Source organism: Rissa tridactyla, chromosome 8, assembly GCF_028500815.1.
Source record: "Rissa tridactyla isolate bRisTri1 chromosome 8, bRisTri1.patW.cur.20221130, whole genome shotgun sequence".
Taxonomy (NCBI): domain Eukaryota; kingdom Metazoa; phylum Chordata; class Aves; order Charadriiformes; family Laridae; genus Rissa; species Rissa tridactyla.
Genome location: NC_071473.1, coordinates 24,557,133 through 24,581,368, shown reverse-complemented (window position 1 = coordinate 24,581,368; position 24,236 = coordinate 24,557,133). Strand labels below are relative to the sequence as shown.

General features: G+C 44.4%; 1 protein-coding gene across 1 annotated transcript in view; it reads left to right on the top strand.

Annotated features, from left to right (window-relative positions):
- Nucleotides 1–24,236, top strand: part of NOTCH2 (notch receptor 2) — a 90,990-nt gene that overhangs the window by 60,150 nt on the left and 6,604 nt on the right. Inside the window, exons 17-29 of the mRNA XM_054211688.1 lie at nt 1,437–1,665; nt 4,124–4,325; nt 7,424–7,577; nt 8,558–8,742; nt 9,565–9,697; nt 11,776–12,021; nt 14,513–14,625; nt 15,176–15,705; nt 16,468–16,815; nt 17,054–17,196; nt 18,057–18,267; nt 18,827–18,923; nt 19,405–19,573. Coding sequence (XP_054067663.1) covers nt 1,437–1,665; nt 4,124–4,325; nt 7,424–7,577; nt 8,558–8,742; nt 9,565–9,697; nt 11,776–12,021; nt 14,513–14,625; nt 15,176–15,705; nt 16,468–16,815; nt 17,054–17,196; nt 18,057–18,267; nt 18,827–18,923; nt 19,405–19,573 — 2,760 coding nt within the window. The remainder of the gene's footprint in view (nt 1–1,436; nt 1,666–4,123; nt 4,326–7,423; nt 7,578–8,557; nt 8,743–9,564; nt 9,698–11,775; nt 12,022–14,512; nt 14,626–15,175; nt 15,706–16,467; nt 16,816–17,053; nt 17,197–18,056; nt 18,268–18,826; nt 18,924–19,404; nt 19,574–24,236) is intronic.

Genomic DNA, 24,236 nt, shown 5'->3' with positions numbered 1-24,236 from the left:
TAGCATAACAAAAACCTTCCACGGCTTGAGCCAAATGTCTTTAATCCAAGAAGCAAACAAGCCCTCCAACAAGAAGAACTTAGTGAGAAGTTGATACTCGAATCGCCTTTTTATGTCCGTAAATGTGCGGCACAGAAAATCAATGCGCGGCAATAAATGGCTGGCTGCCATAGAGGCAACATTTTATTGCTGCCAGGGGTCTCGCTTTGAATGTGCTTTTTCTCTGCAGTAGTCAGATGACCTTTAACTGGATGCAGGTGTGTCTCTTATAACACAATTTTTTATCATGTGAGCATATTTCTCAGTCAATAAATGAGCTTTAATTACCTTTCGCATCTGTTTTCTTCGTTTACCAATGAACAGAAGGATTTTGTACTTACGTTGAACTGCAAATTTTTTGGTGGAGTCTCTTTGCCTTTTAAAGTTGTATTTTAGTAGTACTTAAAGATAGTCACAGATCCATAAAAAGGGCTCCGTAACCTTTTTTTCATCCCTCTTCCTGTCTCTCCTTTTCCTCCCCCCTCCCAGTTTTCCTCCCTACCTTCATTTACATAGGCATTTGGTCTAGGGAATGCAGAAACTGGCTTCAGAGGCGGTATCCCACAGAGGGTTGTGGGTCTTAAATCCAAAAGTGGAAGGAGCAGAGGAGGCAGAAATCACGGAACGGCAGAGCTCTTCCAGGCAGTACTTGTGGAAGTAGAAGGAATACAGTAGCAGGGGTTGGATTAGACTAAAAAATGGTGATAGACAAGTGGCAAGGTCGTGGTAGAGAGAAAAAAAACGTCAAGAAATGCAGAGGTGAGAAGAATCCAAAGTTGTGTATGAAGTTGGGAGCTTTTCTGACAGCCTTTCCCCAGTCAGCCTTTGATACTGGGAATAACACCTTATTATATATAGTAAAATATATATATTATATATATTAAAATATATATTTTTTATATATATAAAATCATGTATATAGTAATTTACACCTACACATTTGATTTGACTGGAGTGCTTTCATGCTTAAAACGAAGCACACAAGTTCTTCCATGTGTTGAGCAGCATCTGGAAGAGAGAGACTTGTCTGCATTCTCTTATGAATGAGGTAATGAAGAAGAGACAGTTGCTGTGCTGTTTGTATTGTCTTTCTCAGTAGGCATTTATCGAAAAAGCCGAGTTTGAACTTTAAAGCAAGAGCCTTTGGATCTGGTTTTGTTCGTTTTGGCTGACCAAATCCCAGCAGAGGAACCTTTAGGCACTGAAGCTTGGCCTTGATCCACACCTTCTTGTGAATTTTTTATTGATAATGCTTTGGGATTATTTCCTCCATAAAGTGGCTCAGAAAAACTTGTCAGTAGTCTGTCACACTCAGGCTATGTGATACTTATTTCCCCAAAAGCTGCTACTCTAGGCCTGACCTTTGACTGTTACCCGTTTTAACGTTTCTATCTTAGATCCCTGCCAAAACGGAGCTTCGTGTGTGGATGGGATAAACTCTTTCTCATGCATCTGCCTCCCTGGATTTCATGGAGATAAATGTCAAACAGATACCAACGAATGCCTGAGTGAACCCTGCAGGAATGGAGGCACCTGCACCCACTACGTCAACAGCTACACGTGCAAGTGTCAGCCTGGGTTTGAGGGAACCAACTGCGAGAACAACATCGATGAATGCACTGAGAGGTGAGAGAACTTCCCTGTGCTGCTGCACTGAGGAGCCACACACTGTCTGCTCCTGCCTTGAAGTCAGTCCTGTTCAGGAGCAGTTTTTAACGATGAGCATCTGGGTTTCCTGCCTTTTGTCACCGAGACGTGCTTGTGATTCATGCAAGGAAAACTTGCTTACCTTGTGCAGGATACCAGCTGAAGGACAGTTGCCTGCCAAAGTTGGTCTTCAGTTTGCACGACTAGTTAGGAGCTTAGTTCCATTATAGGAGGGAATACGACAGAGTTTAACAAACATTAAGACAGTAACAGATGCTAGCTTGTTAAGACATAAATAATTTATATTTTTATAAGACCATTATCATATGGGGAGGGGAAATAATTGATTGGTTGTGAACAATGTTGAGAAATACAAAAGCTGCAAAAATGGAAGCGATGGCCAACTCTCAGAAAGGCAGGAAAAATAAATCAGCCCTGAGTTGAGTTATTGACTGCCAATAATACGAAGAATCCCCCAGGAGGGAACACTTAATCCACAAATTCTGTACTGGAAAGGTTTATTCATCAGTGATCTTCTAATGCTCACAAGTTGGATGTGGCTTAGCAGTGTTGAGATAAAACCTGAGGGCGTTCTGAGGGGGGAGGGAGGTGTGGAACTGAGTTAAAATGCTCAACAGCTGGTCCTTACATAAATGGTTCACTTGGTAGTTTTAAAAGCTCTCTGAGAGTTAACCCTATGTACCCATCATCTGCCTGCATATTTATTTTAGGCTTTGTTAGGATTGATGAATTAACTTCAGATTCTCAAATGGAAAAAATTTCTAATAAAGCTTGAGATGGTTAAAAAAAACCCAACAAACAAAAACAATTAAAAAATAGTCTTTTCTAATCTAGTTACCAGAAGCAAATAAGATGCCTAAATGCAAAGCTCTTCGTAGTCTGATGTGTTTTCTGCACACAAAGAAAAGAGCTTTCTTATCTTTGATAAAATTGCAGTTGTGGGGGAGGAAGTATTTTAACATCTTCTGCTTAAGAACTGGATTGTGTCACTGATGAGGGTGTGTTTAATTTGCACAACAGTTGTTTAATCAAGTGAAATATGTTGGGTGTTTTAGCAGAACGCCTGGTTCTTCCTTGAGGTTTGTCCTGTTTTTGTTTTCGTTATCAATCAGGACAGAAACCAGTCTTGCAGGTATGAATGAGGGATGTAGCAATTTTCAACGCTCTGCCAAGCTAAAACAGTCACACCTTCTCTACCAAAATTTCCTGAGCTATACTTAAGAGCGCCGTGATGGTTGGCTAATTTGAATTCCCTTCAAATAATTCTTCCGTGTCTTGTGTGAGAAGCTGCCTATGAGACAGTGCCATCTTCTTTTGGAGATGGGTACCTGATCTCAGTGAAACATGCCAAGTGACTGACAGTTCCTCTGCCTTCTCTTCCCTGTTTTGCCACGAATGTAGACCGTAGTTTCTGCTCCTGGTAAAACAGAATTCAGCCCACAAGGCAGAGGAACGTCTCTAATGAATAGGTTATTGTTGACATCTCAACCGTAATCACAGTCAGAATTTAGATACTCAAAACTTGCACTGAAAGTTCCAGAAGGTGAGTCAGTGGCTTCTCTCGTGGAAGTACCCTTTGACGGTGCGCAGGACAGATAACAAGCTTGAGTTCGTTTTGTGTACTTTATCAAACTGATTATCTTGAGCCTGATCTAGGGTTATTTTCAGAGGAGCAGGAGTTTCCAGGCAGACGTTTCTTTAGAAGGAAAAAGGAGTCAAATTTGCATGAGGCATCACTTCTCCTAACTTTCCCAGTCACTTCTCCATAGGACACCTAATCTGGCAGAATTTCTTATGAGGAGAAGATTGGGGGGGAATAATTCCTTTGATCTGAATTTTGCCAGGGCATGTATGAGTAGCTTTACAAATCAGGGACTTAAGGTTCTCATGAGAAGAGGAGGAAGGAATTTAGCAATACCAATACTTTCACATGATTTCAATGAAGAACATGCTTGTGTTTTGCATGTTACAGAAACTTTTTCCTTGAGAAAACGTACCTGTTACTCCTTTGAAGCTTTAAAAAAAAAGGCAAATTGTTTTCTTTCTCATAATTTGTAATACAATTGTAATTTGTATAAAATTTATCAGTTTGAGCAAGCCACACGCCTGCCTGGTACAGTGCTGGTTGTGGTCACATTGGGGCTGGGAAGATTTCATTAAATAAGTTAACTCCATCACTAATGACTCATTGAAACCCTGCTTTACTTTTTTTGCCTGCCAAGGTGAAAAACAGTGAACTGGAGTCCCCTTGAATTGCTGTCAGCTGATTTATCCTTCTTTAGCAGGAACTTGATGGTGGTCAGAAGATCCTGTAATCTGATTTTTCTCTCTCATTCCAGTAATGTTTATGTGCTGTGTTGGCTGTGAGCTTAATTGCATTTTGTCTCAGTTTACCTTTGTTCTCACTCTCTTGCAGCTCCTGTTTCAATGGAGGTACTTGCGTGGATGGGATCAATTCCTTTACTTGCCAGTGTCCAGTGGGATTTACGGGACCCTTCTGCCTCACAGAAATCAATGAGTGTGATTCACATCCTTGCTTGAACAAAGGCTCTTGCGTGGACAGCCTGGGCACATACCGATGTATATGTCCTTTGGGTTATACTGGGAAGAACTGTCAGGTGGGTGACACTTTCTCAGCCGTTTTGCACAGGGCACTGTCATTTGAGCTGTTCAACAGCAGAAGTGACCGGCTTAGATGTGAGGTACCAAATCATAGAATTGTTCAGGCTAGAAGGGATCTTAAAGGTCATCTAGTTCCAACCCGCCTGCCCTAGACCTCCAACCCCACCTCCCACCAGACCAGGCTGCTCAAAGCCCCATCCAGCCTGGCCTTGAACACCTCCAGGGATGGGGCAGCCACAACCTCCCTGGGCAACCTGTTCCAGTGCCTCACCACCCTCATAGTAAACGTGGCAGAGCTCTTGTTCCTTCAGATGTGGTAAGAAGTGGTTGGCCTGTTAGCCCCAGGAAAAAGAAGTCCAGTGCCTCTGTCTAACAGAGCAGGCGCCCCCATTCAAACCTCTGGAAATTGAAAATGTCTATTTGCAAGGAGGAGAAAAATGCTTGGTGATTTATGAGGACAGGTGTCATTGGAATGTTCTAGATTACTTTTCTTCTTAAATGAAAAACAGCTGTCAGCTTTGAAAATGGCTGCATTTCATTTGAAGCATAGAGTTGTCCTGATTGAAGGCAGAATCCTGTATCAAAAAAAAGGGCAAACAAGCACAAAACAAAAGGCAGAATATTAGTCTGATTAGCAGGACCTTAGAATCATAGAATCGCCCAGGTTGGAAGGGACCTTTCAGATCATCGAGTCCAACCATCAACCTAACTCTGCCAAAACCCATTGCTAAACCATGTCTCTAAGCACTGCGTCTGCCCGGCTTTTAAATACCTCCAGGGATGGTGCCTCAACCACTTCCCTGGGCAGCCTGTCCCACTGCTTAATAACCCTTTCAGTGTAAAATTTTTTCCTAATACCCAGTCTAAACCTCCCCTGGCACAACTTGAGGCCGTTTCCTCTTGTCCTATCGCCTGTTCCTTGGGAGAAGAGACCAACCCCTGCCTCTGTACAGCCTCCTTGGTTTAACTGGTTTATTTTTTACAGAGAGGTGTAAGTTATTCCAGGTTGATTGAAGATTATTTTCTTTTTCCATAAGAAGCCAGAAAATGTTTTGGGGCAGTAACTGATGTGATTGTCCTGTTCCCGACCTCACTAAAAAGCTCTAGCCTTCCTTGCAGACTTCACTTCAGGCAGTTTAGTTTTCCACAGTTGAGCATAAGCACTGCAAACCCAGGCTGTAAATGAGTGACCAGTACCTATTAAAAACTTTAAACTTGGCGTATCGCAGTGGAAACAGAATGCTGATTTAATTTTTCAAATCAGAGGTGTTTTTTTTCTTTTTATTCTGTGCTTATCAAAACAGCAGGAAGGATTTGAGGCTATTTCTAGCTGTGGAACAGTAAACACTCTATTGGCTTCCTCCATAGGCAGTCTTAGTGATGCCATTGAAAAAGAAAAAGATGTGAATTTTTTAAACTGCTGGAAAACCCTACAGTTCTGTAAGAATTTTGCAAGTGTCTTTTGTGCCAGTGTGTCTTTGTAAAGCAGTGGGTGTTAGAAGAAACGTTTTAGTGGCAGTGGGGGAGGTGTTCTTCCAGTAGCGTGTTGCTAGACATTAAGTTGTCAGGTCTGCTTCTAGGTATTGCTAATGGAGGAAATGAATGCAAAGTAATGAAGTGATAGAAAAAAGCAAGCCCTCTGCTACCCTAATTACGCATTCTGGGCACACGACTTAAACCTCATTGGGAGAATTAGCATTGAGAGTGATCATAAAGTACTGCGAAGTTCAGTAGTTCCTCTTCTGTTATGTTTGCTTTGTTTTCACTTGAGAAAAGGATTATGTTCCTGTCCCCAAATTAAATGATGTGGATTCTCAGAAAGTCTGCTTTATGTTCGGAGAAGCTGGATCATAATGTATTACCCATTTTAGACAAGGAATCAGAACTTTCTAAATTTACAAGCACTGTTCAAAGCTGTATTGGGGAGATTTATAGATTACAGCAACACTGTAGTTCTTGTCTTAGTGGTAAACTGGCTTGACCTAATTAGCAAAGCTAAGTAAGCAGAACAAAATCAGACAATGATTCATAAGTTATAGAATTTGCATGTAAAACAGTCAGCTACTCATTACAAATGCAGAAGCAAGAGGCTCAGTGTTTTTTCTTCTTCACGCTCAACTACATGTGATAAAACTTCATTCCAAGTTTCTTTTTGGTTGCCTGTGAAAGCACAGATTTTTCTACTTTAATCTTTGTGAGGAGACGGTTTGCATCTGAAAAGCAGAACTTTCTGCAATTGAAATGGCATTTTTGCAGCCAAAATTCACTACTGCTCGCTTGAAAAACCTCATCCTTCCCGCAAGTCAGCTTGAAATCAATCAAGTAGCTGTATTACTTTGAAGACCAAGTGCTCAAAAAGGAAATGATGGTTAGTGGCTGGTTTATATTAGGTCAGACAGAGTTATTTTGGGTCCTCACTCCACTTTCATATGATGATTTACTGAGTTTTAGTCTCTGTTTGGAAACTTCGTTTTTACAGAAGGAATCAAGAAAAGCAGTATATCTTGGCCTGTCTTCTGGTTCATAAAACAGTTGTGGGGTTTCAGCTGAATCTTCGAAAACAGGAAAATTCAGAGAGAGCAAACGGGGCCAAAAGCAGGTATGGTGAGCTAGTGACAGGAAGGAAAAGCAAAGATCAAAACGTGAAACACATCCGTCATCCTCAAAAAGCAGTGAAGATGGGGGGAGTCTGGGAAAAGAAGGGGCACCTGTTACTGTTGATTCCTGGAAACGTCCTACTAATGTGGAACCAGAAGTCTAGGCTGAAAGAATTTTCTCAAACCCGTCCAGCCAAAGATGCCTCTGCATAGCGCGGTGCGAGGATGAGCTTGTTCTTGAAATGTTGCTGCCATCTGGGCTTTACTTATCAGTAGGTTTGCTCTTTCCTGGGCAAGTGAGCTCTTGAGACTGTCAGTGAAGCACCTGCCTTAGACTTGGGAAGTACTGTCCCTTCCTTTCCAGTGCCACATGGAACCAGTTTTGCGGAGCCTAGCTTCCTTTCGTTGCTCCTTGAACTTGTACTCCGAATAGTGTTTCCTACTGCTCTTGCCATACATCACGTTGTGGTTTTTGGTTTTTTTTTTTTTCTCTCCAGGCACTTATGGATCTGTGCAGCAAGTCTCCCTGTAAGAATAAAGGGACGTGTGTCCAGAGCGGAGCCCAGACTCGATGCGTCTGTCCACCTGGCTGGACTGGCGCCTACTGCGATGTGCCCAATGTCTCCTGTCAAGTGGCAGCTTCACAAAGGGGTAAATAAGTATCCTCTGTGCTTTAACTGAAAACATTTCCACATGCATCGTTAATCTGTGCCTCCTTTTCCCCATACGCCTGTGAACGCAGCACGCATTGGAAATCCCAGAGAGCTTTGCATCCAGCTGGTTGATCGTGATCACTTCTAAGCTAGAAAACTCCGCAAGGCTGCATTTGGGAGTCAAGGCTTTCTTGATTTCTGACATAAGAAGCTAGCTTCTACTTTAAAAATACTAGAAAAGAATTAAATATTTTATGAAGTCTCGGAGTTTCAGTAATACTGTTTTACACGGCCTGCCTTTTTGGAAGATACATTGACTATTTATGCCTTTCTGCTAAATCCCAGGCAGGCCAGGTCTAAGACATGTTGTCCTTGTACAAGAAAGGCATCTTGTAACTCATGATCTTTGTAAGTCTTTTCGCAGAGAGTACTGGCTACTAAAATGTGCTATTTAGTTATATAGGTAATACCATTGCCCCCCAGAGTAGCAATTTCCTGCTTCAGTTGATGCCCATGTAAAATAGTTGGGGTTTTAAACCAATTTCTTCCTGGAGGGCGGCTTGTAGCCCAGGCTGATGGACAGTGTTATGCCATTCTCAGTCTAGGAAATCCAAACAAGCAGATTCAGTGTCAAAGAAGCTCCCATATCTTTTGCAGACGTTCTGTGTACAAACATTGAACCTTTGTACTGCAACAGTAGTACTTCAGATGTGTATTCACCAGCCAGCGGTAAAATCATACAGCGATACAGATACTTCATGCCAGTGTTGATGCTGATGATCCAAAGGGGACAGAGCAGTGACTTCATTTGGAAGCCAGTTGTGGTTCTGACCCACTGTAATTTAAAGACTAACTCTTCAATTTTTGAGTTTCAGCTTTTCAATTCATTGTGGCTAACCGTATTCATTCCGGGCTGAGCTACCAATGCCGTCAGCGAATGTTTTACATGTTTGCTTGCTTTCTTTCGCTTTGTTTCAGGAGTCACGGTGGACCAGTTGTGCCAGCACTCTGGCCATTGTCTCAATGCTGGAAACTCACACCGCTGTCAGTGCCAGGTGGGTTACACTGGCAGCTACTGCGAGATGCAGCTGGATGAGTGTGACTCCAGCCCCTGCCAGAACGGTGCTACCTGCCGGGATCACCTGGGCGGATACCAGTGCGAGGTAAGGCGTGCTGGTTTACTGGGAAGAGGTATAAATATTTAGAGCGTTGCAATGCAAAGGAATCAAAAGAAATCAGAAACACATGCTTCCAACAGGGGATAAGAGTAACCTGCTCCTAGAAAGAATTTTTAATTTAGCTGTGGCAGAAGCGATGCGCCCAAGAAGCTTTTAAGATGGAATTAGAGCTGTGATCGTAAGGAGGTGTGGTTGATGGCCATTTGAACTCCTTGCCTCTTTGGAGTTCTTATCTTTAAAGATGTTTTGCCCAAGGTGTGGTTTATATTAAAATATATGTAGAATGCAGTAAAGGAATGTTGTATTCTCCTTATTTGATGGGCTAAGTATCCCTTGCCTTTCAGGGTGGGAGAGCATTCCACTGCTTTCTGTTTCCTACAGCTGATGCAGAAAGCAATGAAGACCATGAGATTATGTTCTAGCAGCCTTCCTAAGCTTCTCAGAATGGTAGAACACCTTGGAAGCTCATGCCCAGAAGGAAAGGATGAGTTTTAATGTAAACCTTAAGACAAAACTCTTAAGCCAGTCTCACTGCTAAAGGGTGTCAGGATTTAATCTCTGTATTTTACAGGAATAAAGTCACTCAAATTCAAGCATGCAGCATGCTGCTGAGTAGCCGCACGGTCAAGTTGTGTGCTTCAGCTGGCTGGCTCTGCAGCCCTTGAAATCACTTGCAGTTGTATCAGCTACAAAAGCAGCCATAATCTGTCCCATGGAGGGTTCGTTTTGTCAGCGTTAGCCTTTCTCAGATGTCTGCTAATGTATCCGTTAGGAGAAGATTATTCACACTTATTTTTATACTGGCAGTGTGTGCCTGGATACCAGGGTGTCAACTGCGAATACGAAGTGGATGAGTGCCAGTTTCAGCCCTGCCAGAACGGAGGAACGTGTATAGACCTCGTCAATCACTTCAAGTGCTCCTGTCCACCAGGAACTCGGGGTATGAAGCTCAGCAATTAAGTGAACGTTACAAGAGTGAATTTTTCTTTCTGACTGCTGGTTTCATGACGCAGGGTCTAAAGGGAACGCATTATTTTCTTTGAAGAATGTTCCCAAAGTGCACTGAATCCCTTGAGATACATATTTTCTCTTTAAAAATAAATGCTGCTTTTTTCTTTTCTTCCTTTTTTTTTTTTTTTTTTTTCCTTTTAAAGGAATAGGTCATGACAGTGTCCTTTGGGAATGTGTGATCCATCTTTGGCAATGGGGATGGACTACATTACCGTTAAGGTCTCTCCCAACCCTATCTATTTCGATATAGTAAATCCAAGGTTTCTTTTTGGCTAAGATGCTGTGAAATAGCCAGAAAACTTGCTTAGTTCTTGCATAATTTCCAACCTCCTTTACTTGTTTCAGTTTTGGCCCTGCATTGTCCTCTGTCCTAGAGTCTTTTGTGGAAGAGGAGTTTAGTGCCTCTAGGCTAGCTTAAACTATTTCAGCAAATTTGAGCTCTTTTAATAAAAGCTCTTTCTTTAAAAAAAAGAAAAAAGGTCCACAGTTACATAATGGTGGCTTTCAGTAAGTATGGCTCCACAGCCCGGTTAATGTCGTCTTTCTTGAAACCTAACCTTCCATTTCCCTGTTACATCTGACCTGACGGCCCCGACTTCTACCTTTGCAAATATTCAGGATTGCCCATTTCAGGCCATCAGTGAATGCTTTCTTCCTTGACTTTTTTCCTTAAGTTTGATTCTCAAGTCAGTTAAAGATTTTACATCCCTCTCAACTTCCTTTTTCTTTCTGAAGTGCGTCATCTGAACGTAGGCAAAATCTCCGGATGTGCATCAGATAGAACTAAATTCTTGGTTCATAAAGTACATTTAAGTAAAATTATAAAATAATCAAATATATTTGCCTCCTGCCCATGCATATTACCAGTTCATTCACTTTAGTGTGGCTGTCAGCACATCTTCCCAGCCTGGAGAAGTGTTTATTTCATTGTAAATCATTGCGTTAGCAATTCTTCATGTATTGTTCTTAATTTGGTCCTCCAATTTAAAAAAAAAGAGAAGTTGCTTCTTATGTCTCTACATCAAAGTGTGTGTTTATGTACCAATTTCTGCATTGCCAGAATCGCTGGGTTGTACTAAAACGCCCATCCTCCTTTGAGAGGTTCGGAATGTGCTGCTTTTAATTCTCCGTCTTTATTTGTTGAGATGAATTACTTTTTGGATGTGACAGTTTTTTCTTTTGTAAATTAAAGTAATTAGAAAAAAATTACATAATTACTTATGGTATCAAGGCTTAGCTTTTGTCCCTGCCCCAGTGTGAAATGAATACTTTATTGATGCCAGCATAAGCATCCTCCGTGTTTAGGTGAATGGCTTGACTTGCTCCGGATGAATCAGCCGTGTTAAAGGGACAAAACTCCTTGCTCTCAACTTACCCTCTATGTCCCCTTTTCTCCGTTTTACCGTGTGGTGAAGGCAGAACCAGAGCCCAGACGGCCCCTTGAAAGGGAACCCTGTAGAGAGAGGGAGAAACTGCCACCCCCAGCCGGGAGTTTACTGCAGGTCCCCAGAAGTCAAACAGCAGGCACGACGTGCTGGCCAGGAATCTGTGGTTTATCACAGTTGCTTTTTTTTTTCTGTTGATTTGCTGTTGCTTCTTTTTAACGCTGTCGCTACAAGTGCTCTTTGCCGAGTTTCGGGGTTCCCGCCGAGTTAAATGAATGGTGGGAGGCTCGCAGCCTTGCGAGGGCAGCACGGGGCTCTCGTGTTCAGTCGCCGGGCTAAATTGAGTGCGCCTCTTTTTTGGTTTTGTGTTTTTAATTATGGTCTTAAATCAAGTCAAGCACGAAAGCTGCTAAATACCAGTATGACCTACCATTGAGAAGAGGCTGGATCTAAAACACATGCTCCCGAGGTCTGATCCGAGGCTGGCTGAGCACGTGGGCTGTGGGTTGCGTTAAGCCGGGTTCTCTACCTGGTTTTATCTGGGGCTGTGTGTGAAGTAGCCTTAAAACTTGAGGCCATGACACTGTATCCTCAAATTGTTGCTTTTTTACTGTCTCGGCAGGCCGTTTCTGCGAGGAGAACGTCGATGACTGTGTTTTGGACTCAGGAGGACCCCGCTGCTTTAACGGAGGGCAGTGCATTGACCAGATCGGGGGCTACAGCTGTATTTGTCTCCCAGGCTTTGCAGGCGAGCGATGCGAGGGAGATATCAACGAATGCCTCTCTAATCCTTGTAACCCTCGTGGAAGTCTGGACTGTGTTCAGCTGATAAATGATTATACATGCATCTGTCGTAGTGCTTTTACTGGTGAGTTAGTCGTAAACATGCTTCCAATTTCAGGGTAATATCTTGAAAAATGGTCATTCTTTCCCTTTCTGGCAGTCATGTTATCTAGCCACTTCCCTTTACAATATCTAATTGTTTCCCTACACCATGTCTCAGTTTTTAAACCAGTCTTTCTTTTAAACCTTCTAAGAAATTTGGCTTCCAGAGCTGTCTCAGACGAAGGAATCTCCTGAGACACTTGGCTGCCAGGATTTTTTTTCCTGTGGTACTCTTCTCTCCTTCGTAATTTCACATTTCTAATGTTGGAAGTGTAACTGTTGGCGTGTCAGCTTCTCCATGGCTTTTCCTTTTGCAAAGCCGCATATGAATTTTCTCTATAAATCTGTGTCATGGTATCCACAATTAGCTTTTGGCCTCCTTTTCTACTCCTTGCTCCCTTTCTTTCTTACACTGGTGATGTGGTCAGAATGGAATACTCTGTGCATAGGCAGACTGTACATTCCTAGCTTGGTGATGTGATCCTTCCACAATCCTTTGAATCACAACTTTGCAAGAATTTCATGCTGCGCAAACTTATTTCTCACTCTCTCTAGATCTCTTCTTTGTTAGTGTTGCTGCTATTCTGCTTTCTGCCTCCCACTGGGCATAGCTTTGGGCTAATAGTCTCCAGATGTGTCTTAACTTTCAGCTTTCCAGTTTCCATGTCAGTTTAACTTCTTATGTATTCAGTTTTCCTCCGTTAAAACCTTTCACTTTCCCTGCTTACCACTGACCCTCTGTGCATGCTTCACCAGTAGTTTTTACTCTTTTTTTTTTCTTTAAATTTAAAGATGCTGTGATTTTCCACTAAATTTGTGATTGTCAGATGCAGAGAAATCACAGAGACAATGCATTTGCGGAATTCACGTAGTAATTTTTGAATGCATTACCTAGACTGATGAGAGAAGTTCCTAACGGAGGAACGTTTGAGGGAAGTGGAGCCAGGCTAACTAGAGGGACACCAGTGCAGGTCATCAGAGAGGTTTATTTTTAAGCTTGCTTTTATGAATTATGCCTCGTGTCGCTTCTGGCTCTCGTGGAAGGGTTGCTGGAAGTTGCGACGTGGGGAGCGCGGACCTGCTGCACCCTGGGAGGAGCAGGGAGAGCTGCTGTGTCTCAGACATGAAATCTGTCTGGAAATGTTAGGCACAGAGGGGGGCAAACATGCTTCTTCCTCTAGCTGTTCGTCTTCTGCACATTCCACACTGACCCTTCTGTCTGGGAGGGGATGGGGTGGCTTTGCTGTGGTTTGTGACTGACAGGGTGCCAGGACTCCGTGGGCCGTCCTGCCCTGTCTGCTCCTGTCTGCGAGCACTCAGTCTTGGCCACACATGTGTGGAGACTTCTATTAACTTTTTCCGTGGGGGTCCAAGTCACACTTAGGTCATCTTCATCTTTTTAAATCTGGTGTCAGAGTTTGACTCTGAGAACTGCTGCAGATGCTAGTCAGTGCAGTGGGACCTCTCTGTCTAGCTGATCAGTCTGAGGAGAGTCCGCTTCCTTCTCCTATTCACTCATGTTGCATCTGGTCCTGAGGGTTGTTCATTCATGGTTAGAGCGTGGTTTGCCTTTGGACTCATTGAGCATCTCCCAAAAAGTAAAGAAGTCTTAGGAACGCCCAAATTGGTGTGATACATCACCTTCATCCTCTATGCCAAGATGACTTGGGGATGACAACAGCAGCAAATTCTGTCTTCATGATGGGTCACACGTATGCAGCTCTGGAGTCCTCAGCACAAGAAGGGCATGGACTGTTGGAATGGGTCCGTCCATGAAGATGGTCAGAGGGCTGGAGAATCTCTGCTGTGAGGACAGGCTGAGAGAGCTGGGGTTGTTCAGCCTGGAGAAGAGGAGGCTCCGGGGAGACCTTAGAGCCCCTTCCAGTACCTAAAGGGGGCCTGCAGGAAGGATGGGGAGGGACTCTATCAAGGAGTGGTGCGATAGGATGAGGGGTAACAGTTTTAAACTGAAAGAGGGGAGATTTAGATTGGATATTAGGAAGAAATTCTTTCCTGTGAAGGTGGTGAGGCACTGGAAGAGGTTGCCCAGGGAAGTTGTGGCTGCCCCATTCCTGGAGGTGTTCAAGGCCAGGCTGGATGGGGCTTTGAGCAGCCTGGTCTGGTGGGAGGTGTCCCTGCCCAGGGCAGAGGGATTGGAATTGGGTGATCTTTAAGGTCCCTTCCAACCTGAACCATTCTGTGATTCTATATTATTGAGGAAGCAGACAAGGCGGGCTCTCTGCAAATACCCCTTGTGAATTCTAGGGTTCTGCCTTTCTCTACCGCTACTTAGGCAGCTACTTAAAAAGCATGTGTTATCTGAAGAGGTTTGCCCTACCTGTTCTGAGGGGAAGGTCCCACTGGAGCATTTGGCTCATTGGCTAGTCAAGGGAGTGTTTTGCTTTGTGATAGCTTTTTGTTGTGCACACACACACATTTCTCTGCTCTCTTCTCCCTGTGTGTCTACATCTCAGGTCGTCACTGTGAGAGCGTAATAGATGTGTGTCCCCGGAAGCCTTGTCAGAACGGAGGTACCTGTGCTGTTGCCAGCAATATGCCGGATGGCTTCATCTGCCAGTGTCCTCCGGTAAGCGCTGTATCCTGAAACTGAATTGCCTGCCTCAGATGTAGAGTTCTCTGGCTACAGTCTCATTGGTTTCACTGTGCCACTGTAGCTGAAGATTATCTTTTCTGTGCTACTTGCAAAGCTTTACCCGCATCCTTTAGTTTATCTACTTAGCTGGGAAACCTGGGCTTCCAGGTGCCCTGGGAGGGTGATGCTGCCTGTTGTTACCCCAAACAGTTCCGCTGTTGAGGCAGAATAGCTGGCTTCTCTATCTTAAACCTAGTATTAGACTTCGACAGTTTTTTTGCTATCCTGTTCTTTGTGCTTACTGCAAGATTCCCCTTGTTCATGGCTCTTCTAAGTCCATTTCTAAATATAACAGAGCCTTGTAAGTTCATAGTTTATCCCTGAGGCTAGATCCAGAAAATCATGGCTCCTGCGATGAGGCTAGAGGAACTACGGGGGGAGAAAGGGTTTGCACGTGACACCTTGCCTCCAACCCTCACAGCATTGAAGAATTAAGTTTGTGAGCCTGATTGTTTTGCTTTTTTTTTTTTTTTTCCCCCTGTAGGGTTATTCTGGAGCAAAATGTGAATTCAGCAGCCACAGTACTTGCGGACAAGTGAAATGCAAGAAGGGGGAGCAGTGCATCCAGACATCTTCTGGTCCACGCTGCTATTGCCCCAAGCTGTCTGTGGGAGAGGAATGCCAGACAAACACGGGTTGTGCCAGTGCCCCCTGCCAGAACGGTGGAAGCTGCCACCCTCATTCTCAGCCTCCTTACTATTACTGTCAGTGCCCTGTTAACACCCAAGGCAGCCAGTGTGAACAGCCCGTAACTTTCAGCCCGGAGCCCCGAGGATGTTTGGATTCCCAGTGTGCGGAAAAAGCAAAAGACGGCTATTGCGATGAAGACTGTAACACTCACGCCTGCCAGTGGGATGGAGGTGACTGCTCCCTGACAATGGAAGATCCTTGGGCCAACTGCTCCTCTTCATTGCGCTGCTGGTTGCTTTTCAATGGACAGTGTGACGAGTTCTGCAACACACCCGAGTGCCTGTTTGACAACTTCGAATGCCAGCAAAATAGCAAAACATGCAAGTAAGGCTTGATCCCGAGAACGGTTTCTCTGTGTCGCTAATACATCTCCTGCTAGTGCTTTCAGTAGTTGGTATGCTTCGTGCCTGCTGCTTCCATCTCTTCCATTGTTTCTGTTGCTGAAAGTTTGGCGTCAAGGAGTTTCTGCTGCTTTGTGTACTTTTCGTCTATTGTTTTTTGAAAGAAGTTCTGGAATTTGTATGCTGTGAACTAAGTTGCCAGCCTGAGCAATGGTAATATGTTAACCTGCTCGATGGATGTGCCTTGCTTTCTGCAGAAATGTAGATAGGAGGCATCTCACTTTGTACTAGATTTTAGTCCTGCCTCCTGTTCTGAATTTCACTCCATACCAGAAATACCTGTATTTTTATCCCAGCTGTATTTGCTACCTTTGGATGTGTTTTCCAGCTTGTTTGTCATGGCACTTCTTCCTCTTCTGTTTTCTGTGGATGCTTTGCTGGGATGATTCTCCCTCGGTGAGGCAGGAGGTGTTATAACTTTACCTTAGTAAACGGAATAAACCATTCTCTTCCACTGGTACCAGAGTTGAACTGCTTGTTCTTGAGGTGTTCTGTGCTTTCTACCACCCTGCAGGATTGCAAGCTTATCCTGGGGTTATATTTCTTCTCCTTATATCCTGGATATGAATGTTATTTTACCTCAAATGATTATGAAGAGTGTCAGGCCTTGGCCCCTAGACTGCAAGGTGTACTGTACAGAATGTGTATGTCCTATATGCTGCCTGTAACCCTTTCGCTGTTCTAGGTATGACAAGTATTGTGCCGATCACTACGCAGATGGCCGCTGTGACCAGGGCTGTAACAGTGAGGAGTGTGGCTGGGACGGCCTGGACTGTGCTGGTGACAAAGCTGAGAAGCTGGCGGAAGGGACCCTAATCATTGTGGTCTTGATGCCTCCTGACGAGCTGCTGGGTGACGTTCGCAGCTTCTTGCGCACTTTGGGGACTCTTCTGCACACCAATCTGAGAATCAAGCTGGACTCCCAGGGAAACCCCATGGTATTCCCATACTATGGGGAGAAATCAGCAGCACGAAGTCGGCGATCGCTTGCGGTCATTCGCAAGCACAGAGAACTAGAGCAAGAGGTCATTGGGTGAGTGGATGCCTTTGTGTTCCTCTGGCCTTGTTATGCTGGTAGTTCTTGCTTGTGGGTATCTGGGGCGCTCTAGACCTTCTAGGGCTGTAGTCTAGTTGTTTTTTTTTAATAGGGAGATGTAAAGCTATTGAGCTGCCAAAGTCAGTGCTGGGGTGGAAGGATTAACTTAAAAGGCTGCAGCTTTGGCAAAAGTTTCTGTCACTGACTTTTGTGCCCTTTTACTGTGTCTGTGCAGCACCAGGGTGTTCCTGGAGATTGACAACCGTCAGTGTGCAGAGGATTCGGAGCAATGCTTTCAGAACACAGAAGCTGCTGCAGCTCTCTTAGCTGCTCAGGCCATCAAGGGCATGTTGCCCTATCCTTTCGTGTCTGTCCAAAGTAAGTAATTGCAGAGGGAAAACTGCTTGTGGAGGAAGGCAGTCAGCAAACTCGGGCTTGCAAAAATTCATGATCAGATTATTGATCATCGTCAGTATTTCTCACTGTTCAGTGTGGTTTCTGAGAGCTGACTTACTCATCCCCAGTTATAGAAGTATGTATGTGCAATACGCTTATATCTGGTTAGTAAGTAGTAAGGGCATTTAAGTAAGGTTACTAAGGGCATTTAAGTTTGGATCCTAGTCATTTTAATACCTGCAGAAACAATAATCTCTCATGTGCTGCGGCAGCGTGCCGTACACTGCAGTGATCTTGTCTGCACTAAAAATCATTCCTGTGCTCTAAGCCATGAATTCAATGAAAAAGGCACCATTAGAGAGAAGGGGTGGGGGACATTCCTCAGTCTACCAGATGTTTTCTCCTCTGGCAATATGTAATCCCTTTGATTTCTGCTCCCCTCTCCCTCAGTCTGAGGCTCAGCTGCAACGTTGGTAATATCACTATTCCTCGTTGGGTCATGCTCATATCGTTATGCAGGTCAGCTCTCTCTGCACTGATTCAGGGTGGCTGTCTTCAGCCAGCAGGACTCTGAGAAAGGAGCAAGATCTTCAGTTCAGCACTCACATACTCTAAAAAATATTTTGAGAAACCAGGATCAAGGGAAGCCAGAAAGACAGGATGTATTCTAACAAAAGTTGCAGCAGAGCCTAAACTTCCTCAAGCCTTGCTCTAAATGCGTCATGGTGAAGAGATAATACTCTCTCTGAGGGGAAGACTCTGATTGAGAAAAGAAAATACGTAGGTTGAAGATCGTTGTCTCCTCCTTGTTAATCTCACTGTATTTTAACTGGAATTTTTAGGTGAACCCTTGTTACCACCGAAGACCCAGTTGCTTTACCTACTTGCTGTGGCAGCTTTGATCATCCTCTTAATTCTTCTCTTGGGTGTGATGATGGCAAAGCGTAAGCGCAAACACGGTTCGCTGTGGCTCCCAGAGGGCTTTATTCTGCGCAGAGATCCTAGTAATCATAAGCGCAGAGAGCCAGTGGGGGAAGATGCTGTTGGACTCAAGTAAGTTTGCATTTAGGCCACTGACAGTGTGTTCGTTAGTGTGTTAGAGGATTCTGAGAATGTGGTGTGTGAATCTTTCATTAAAGGCACTCAGCTCCATAGAGAAAGCTGCCTTTTAAGCTAGAACTTCTAACCTATTTCTCTAAATCTTAATACATCTGGTTTGGACAGAAGAACTTTAATTAACTGTAATCTATAAAATCCTAGTAAGGAATCTGGTCCTCCTGGCATAGGTGAGATGTTTGTAGGTTGATAGATGACAGTGCACTTTTAATACATCTAGCTCAGTGTTTTAAAGACATGACTCAGAAATAATGGAAAGTTTCAAAAGAAGAATCCTATTTATGCAGTTTTGGCTTTCCGCTGAATTAACCAAGTTTGCAGTTGTAAATGCATTTAATGCCACTGTTGGCTGCCTGAGATTTCTAATTTCTTGGTCCCTCTGTTTGCAAGCTACGAAACTTGCAAGCATCCCATCCTTGGTCTCTGCAGCCTAGTCTAAGTACCAGTAGCAGCACCTGCTCAGCCTGCAAAGTGACATGCTCTTCTTGTTTGTTAGAAATCTCTCAGTCCAGATACCGGAGGGGAACCTGGCAGATTCTGGACCAACTGAACACTGGGCGGGTGATGGTGGACCTCAGCCAAAGAGAGCAAAGGTAAGGAGCTACAAGACTTAAATATTGCCTGAAATTGAAACTGCTAGTGAGGAGGACAGCTGTGTTTAACTTCCAGAGTATGTCTCTTGCTCAAAACCTCCCTTCGCGTAGGGGTTTATAATATGAAACTAATGATATCTGAGGAGCAAATCCTCGGGTGAGCACTGCCACCACAGACCAGTAAACCCGGTAACTTCTGTTCTGGTGTCCTCTCCCTACTCAGGCCCTGCTGCATCAGAAGGGAAGGGAAGGTTAATGATAGTGCAGTGTCTTGCAGTTCAGGCCTGGTAATATATGGTGGGAGTGTGAAAGCTGAGAATGCAAAGCAGAGGTAAATGTTCGTTAGCTTAAAACAAAACAATAAGAAAAGCAAAAAAACCCCACCAAACCAAACAAAAAACCCCAACAAAACTAAAAAAAACCCAAGAACTTTCAGTTCTTGACGAGCCTTTGAAGCAACTGTTTATTTCCTTGTGCTCAGGCTGAAGATCAAGCCTTGCTCCCGGAAGGGGATGAGCAGATAGATCAGCGCCAGTGGACACAGCAGCACTTGGAGGCAGCAGACGTCTGTGGGAGCACGTCACTAGCCCTTACACCGCCTCAAGCAGATCAAGAGGTGGATGTTCTGGATGTCAATGTCAGAGGGCCAGGTCAGTACCCTGAGAATCCGTGTGTCCTGCCACCCAGCCACTGATCTCCCTCCCCTGTCTCCAGTGGCTGGGATTGCTAACGTTTAAAAATTATGTGGAGTATACAGTAACACCAGCAGAAATTTTATGGTACTCAAGGAAAGCTCATGTGCATTCCAGAAAAGAAAGCTGGAGATTGGATCATGGTCTGTAGCACATGGAATATCATGTAACCAGGAGAAAAAGAGTTCACTTAGCAAGAACCTGTAGGAACTACAGTTATAGGATCTCCTTGGTAACAATGCATGCCTAAAAGATATTGTCAGAATGCCATTGGGACAGAAATTTGGAATGCGTAGTTGTGCTGGAAATAACCCCAGCTTCTCCAGCTGGATCACTGCAGAGATTTATGCCAGACTTCACTGAGGACCAACTTACGAGGGTTTATACTTGAGGTGTCTGTTATCTGGGGTGGAAGCGAGGATGGCCTTTTCCTGTATAAAATGACTTCTGGCAGACAGTATACCCTGATTAGCAGTGTGTGAGACATCTGTGCTGGAACAGAGCGGCAATGCAGCACATTGTTAATTATTTTTTTAGTTATTTACTGATTTATGTCCTCAGCTTACAGTGATCGACTCATGGAATTTGTAACACAACTGTGAATATTGAAGGAGACTTCTGTAACACACACACAGGCGTGCTCTCTTTCAGTCTCAAATTACTAGATGCAGTAAGAATGCTCTGCTGCATTTTATTTATAAAAATAAGTGTAGCACTAAAGCTGCGTAACCTGGTAAGGGACTGGGAGGGTCATCTGGTAATAACAGATTCTTGTGTTCTGAGAGGAGAGAGTTGACCAAGAATTTTATCCCGGTTGGAAGAGCTGCAAGCATGGCTCTCGTTCATATGGAGAGAGGTGATTCTGATGATATTGCTGCAATTGTTTTTTATTGTATTTTGTGGGAATATTTCCATGCAATTTAATAATGACTGGGCCCATTCTCTTAGTTTCCTTCTATTGTCTTTTCTGCTCATTGACCCGTTAGCTCTCCTAAATGCAAAGCACAGGGAAGGAGGGATTTCTGTGTAACGAGTGTGAGAACGTAAACCATCAGTTTCTGCCAAATTTAAGCTTTTCTTTATTTCCCCAACTGAAGCTTCTAGTTGTGTGGCAGGGTAAAAGCTTTCCAAGTGCAGGCAGTAACGTTCTTAAGACTTCGGACTGCTTATTTTCAAGTTCACTCAAAGCTTTTTCCGACACTAGCAATGGACTAACACTGACCTGTGAGTTGCTTTCCTGCTGTACAGATGCAACCGTGAAGCTTGCAGCGAGCTGCTGTAAGCTGTCCCCCTCTGAGGCATCGGAAGCGAGCAGCTGAATTACTGTCAGGGGAAGAAATCATTTTAAAAACTCTGAGAAGTGTTGGAGGAATGGGATAGCAAGGAGGGGCAGGATTCTTCACAGTTCAATGTAGCTATTCCTCTGCCCTGGCCGCCTTCCTCTTCCTTTGCAGGCAGAGGGAATAAATAGGCACTTCTGAGAGGCGGTTCATCTCTGTCTCAAGAGGAATTCCTCCTGAAGACTAGATGGCTCGCGCTCCAGTAATGCTTCACTGCTCCTAATTACAAAGGGTGTTGAGGCTGACTGACTTGGGTACAGGTGTCTGGGCTGGAGCCATCTGAAACTGGGCGAGTTAGATCCTGGCCACAGGTCCAGGTGGCAGGTAGAACAGTAGAGAGAGGGAGAGGCAAGTCAAACCGCCTCGGTGTGCCAAGGGATTGTTTCCTCTCTTAATCCAGCACTTTCTGCTGTCTCTCGAGTTTAGGGGGATCCAAGAGGTCCAGTCTCTTACAGAAGTGTTGCCTAGAGACTTTGCCGGTGGGTTCTTTACATCTCAGCTTTCAGTATGTTGTGCCTATATGAGTCCTTCAGTTGTACCTGCCTGGCGAACTTCTGGCTTTACCATCTCACTCTTGAGTTTTACATTTACTCGAGGGCTGTCTTCTTGAAAGACAGCAAACAGAAGATTTTTTTTTTTTTTTTTTTTATATAAAATGCTGCTGTCACCTTTGTCTCCTCACGCTGTTCTTTCTCTGTGTCCCCCAGAGTGGTGAGGACATTCTTTTCACTGGAGTTATTGTGAGTGTGTAACCAGGGTAATGCAATTACAGGCATAACTGGTAACACCACCTATAATTAAAACTGATGAACTGTCCCTATTATATGCCCCTCTTTTTCAGTTACTAAAACTTCAGTGGTTCAGACTGGAATTTTCCATGCTGTGTGTCTGCCTCCAGCTGGATCCTTTTGGGTTCTTTTCCAGCTATTTCAGAGAACAAGCTGGAAGGAGGAAAAAAGACATTGTGTCCCTGGCTGTTTTTTTTTCTAGTAGTCCATCAAGCGCTTAATTGTGATGGTCTAGTTGGATGTGCTTTTTGCTAGCCTCAGAAAACTACCCATGTGGCGCCAACTTACAAAGCTCTGAAAAGAGCTGCACATACCTGAGAGACTTTTCGGAGGGCAATAGCTAATTTTTCCAAGGATTTAGTACATACTATAGCTGTGTCCCTGCAGAGCGACTAGGCTTGATCCGTCCAGGACAACTGCAGGGATTGAGCAAGCGAGACCTTTCCTGCGAGTGGTTTTCCCAGGGCTGTGGTGCTGGCGAAAAGGAAAACTCCTTTCTGTGCTCCGTCTCTCTGCTCTTTGTGTCGGGGCCGTACAGAGGAGCCCACAGCCTGACTTGAATACTGAGAAGTATTCATTTGGGACAAGGAAGCAGAGCCAGCGGTGGGAGGGAGAGAAGCACAAAAGGAGGTATAGCCTTGGCCGAGAGGCAAGAGGGTCTATAGAGAGGACTGGATCTTGGAACTGGACCCAGGCCCGTACGTCAACGCTTCGCCGCCGTCCAAAAAATCCTGAGGAAGTAGCTCGGTGAAAAGCCTGTGTGTCCTGTGGTTGCAAGCCGCTAGGAGGAGCAAGAATGCTGCTGCCAGCCTGCCTGGGAAGCAGACTTGGAGGCCACAGCCCTGCTCTCTGCTGGGGCTCCACACCGTTCCCGGGGGAGAACGATAGGTTTCTACAATTGTATTGTATGAAAGTTTTGGAAGTGCTCTAAAAAAAAAAAAAAGAAAAAGAGAGTGTTGGAAAAGCCTGGCGATCAGAATTTGGGAAGTGGGTCAGGGCGTTAGAGCTCTGTATGTTACTTTCAATAGAAGATCATCATCTTGTTTCTATGCATAGAATCCTAATTCTGCCACACGGCTTTCTGCAGGCCTCCCACACTTCATTCAGTGTAGATGGTGCGCTGTAGATTGAGAGTTTTGCAGACAGGGAAGCTGTTTGTAGGGTCTGGGAAGGTCCCCTGCTTGTCCATGGAATAAATCAGGCACTTGCTGAAAGATTGTCTTGAATTTCTGCTGGGAGAAGTAGGATTTGTGTTCACCTTTGCACAACTCTGGTGGGGTCCTTAGCACTGAGTGACCCACTCCTGCTGCCATCTTAGTCCCTCTTTCTTTCTAGGTGCCTGTGATGTGCCTGGAGTAGAGCAGTAAAATCAGTGAGCAAGCATTAGCCTCTACAGTTGAACTCTTTGTTTTTAGGTAGTGAATATCTTGTAATGTTCAGAGTCTGCTGAAACGGAAGCGCTTGGCATTGGATAGGTTGCTGAAAATATGTGGAGATGTTTTAAATCTTAATTGTACTGCATTGAGGTGGGTATTAACAAGAGTGAAAAATCAACAGCATGAGCTAGTCTTCCTGACCGCCCTCTCTAATCAGCAGAGGGAAAGGGAGGTTCATCCAAGGGAGCGACATTCAAGTAGAGATTTGGAGGAGCCTTTCCCTTGCAGTGACAATGCAGGAATCCTGGTTGGATGAATGCGAACTTAGCTTTTGTGGTTGTCATAGAATCATAGAATTGCCCAGGTTGGAAGGGACCTTTCAGATCATCGAGTCCAACCATCAGCCTAACTCTGCCAAAACCCATCACTAAACCGTATCTCTAAGCACTGTGTCTGCCCAGCTTTTAAATACCTCCAGGGATGGTGCCTCAACCACTTCCCCGGACAGCCTGTTCCAATGCTTAGTATAGGACGTAGTAGTATAGGACCACTGTAGATACCTCTCAACATATTTTGTTGCTGAATTTCTGAATACAGAGAGTCCTTCCATGAGACTAAAAGGAGAGCAATGGCATTTACTACTCATCTAAACATACCTTAACATCTGCTTAGCCATCTGATAGATTATTGGCGAGGTATAGGTTCCAGTTGTATTTCTAACTATGAAGCCATAGTTCCATCATTGTCCCATCAGTGTGAGCCCATCGCTGAAGACTTGTGGAGAGACTTGTGGAGAGACACGAGCCCAGTATCTTCCAAAGCACTCAAATTGTGTGAGACTTCCAGCAGTTTGTATCTGTGAGCACTCCGTGCTGTGGTGGAGGGGTGCGTGGGGAACAAGGCGTTGTGCGTGTGGAGGATGCTACTGGTACAGCAGTGACTAATACTGGGTTGGATCCTGTTCCATAGTCCCTTCCTGCATGGTGTGCGTCTGTGAAGGTACAGAGTGTGCTTGAGCAGTTTGTTTAGGGCTCTGGTCACGGGCGTTATTAAAAGCGAGATGAGGTAGGTTCAGGCAGTCATCCTGTGGCATTTTTCAGCTTTGAGTGCTTCACTG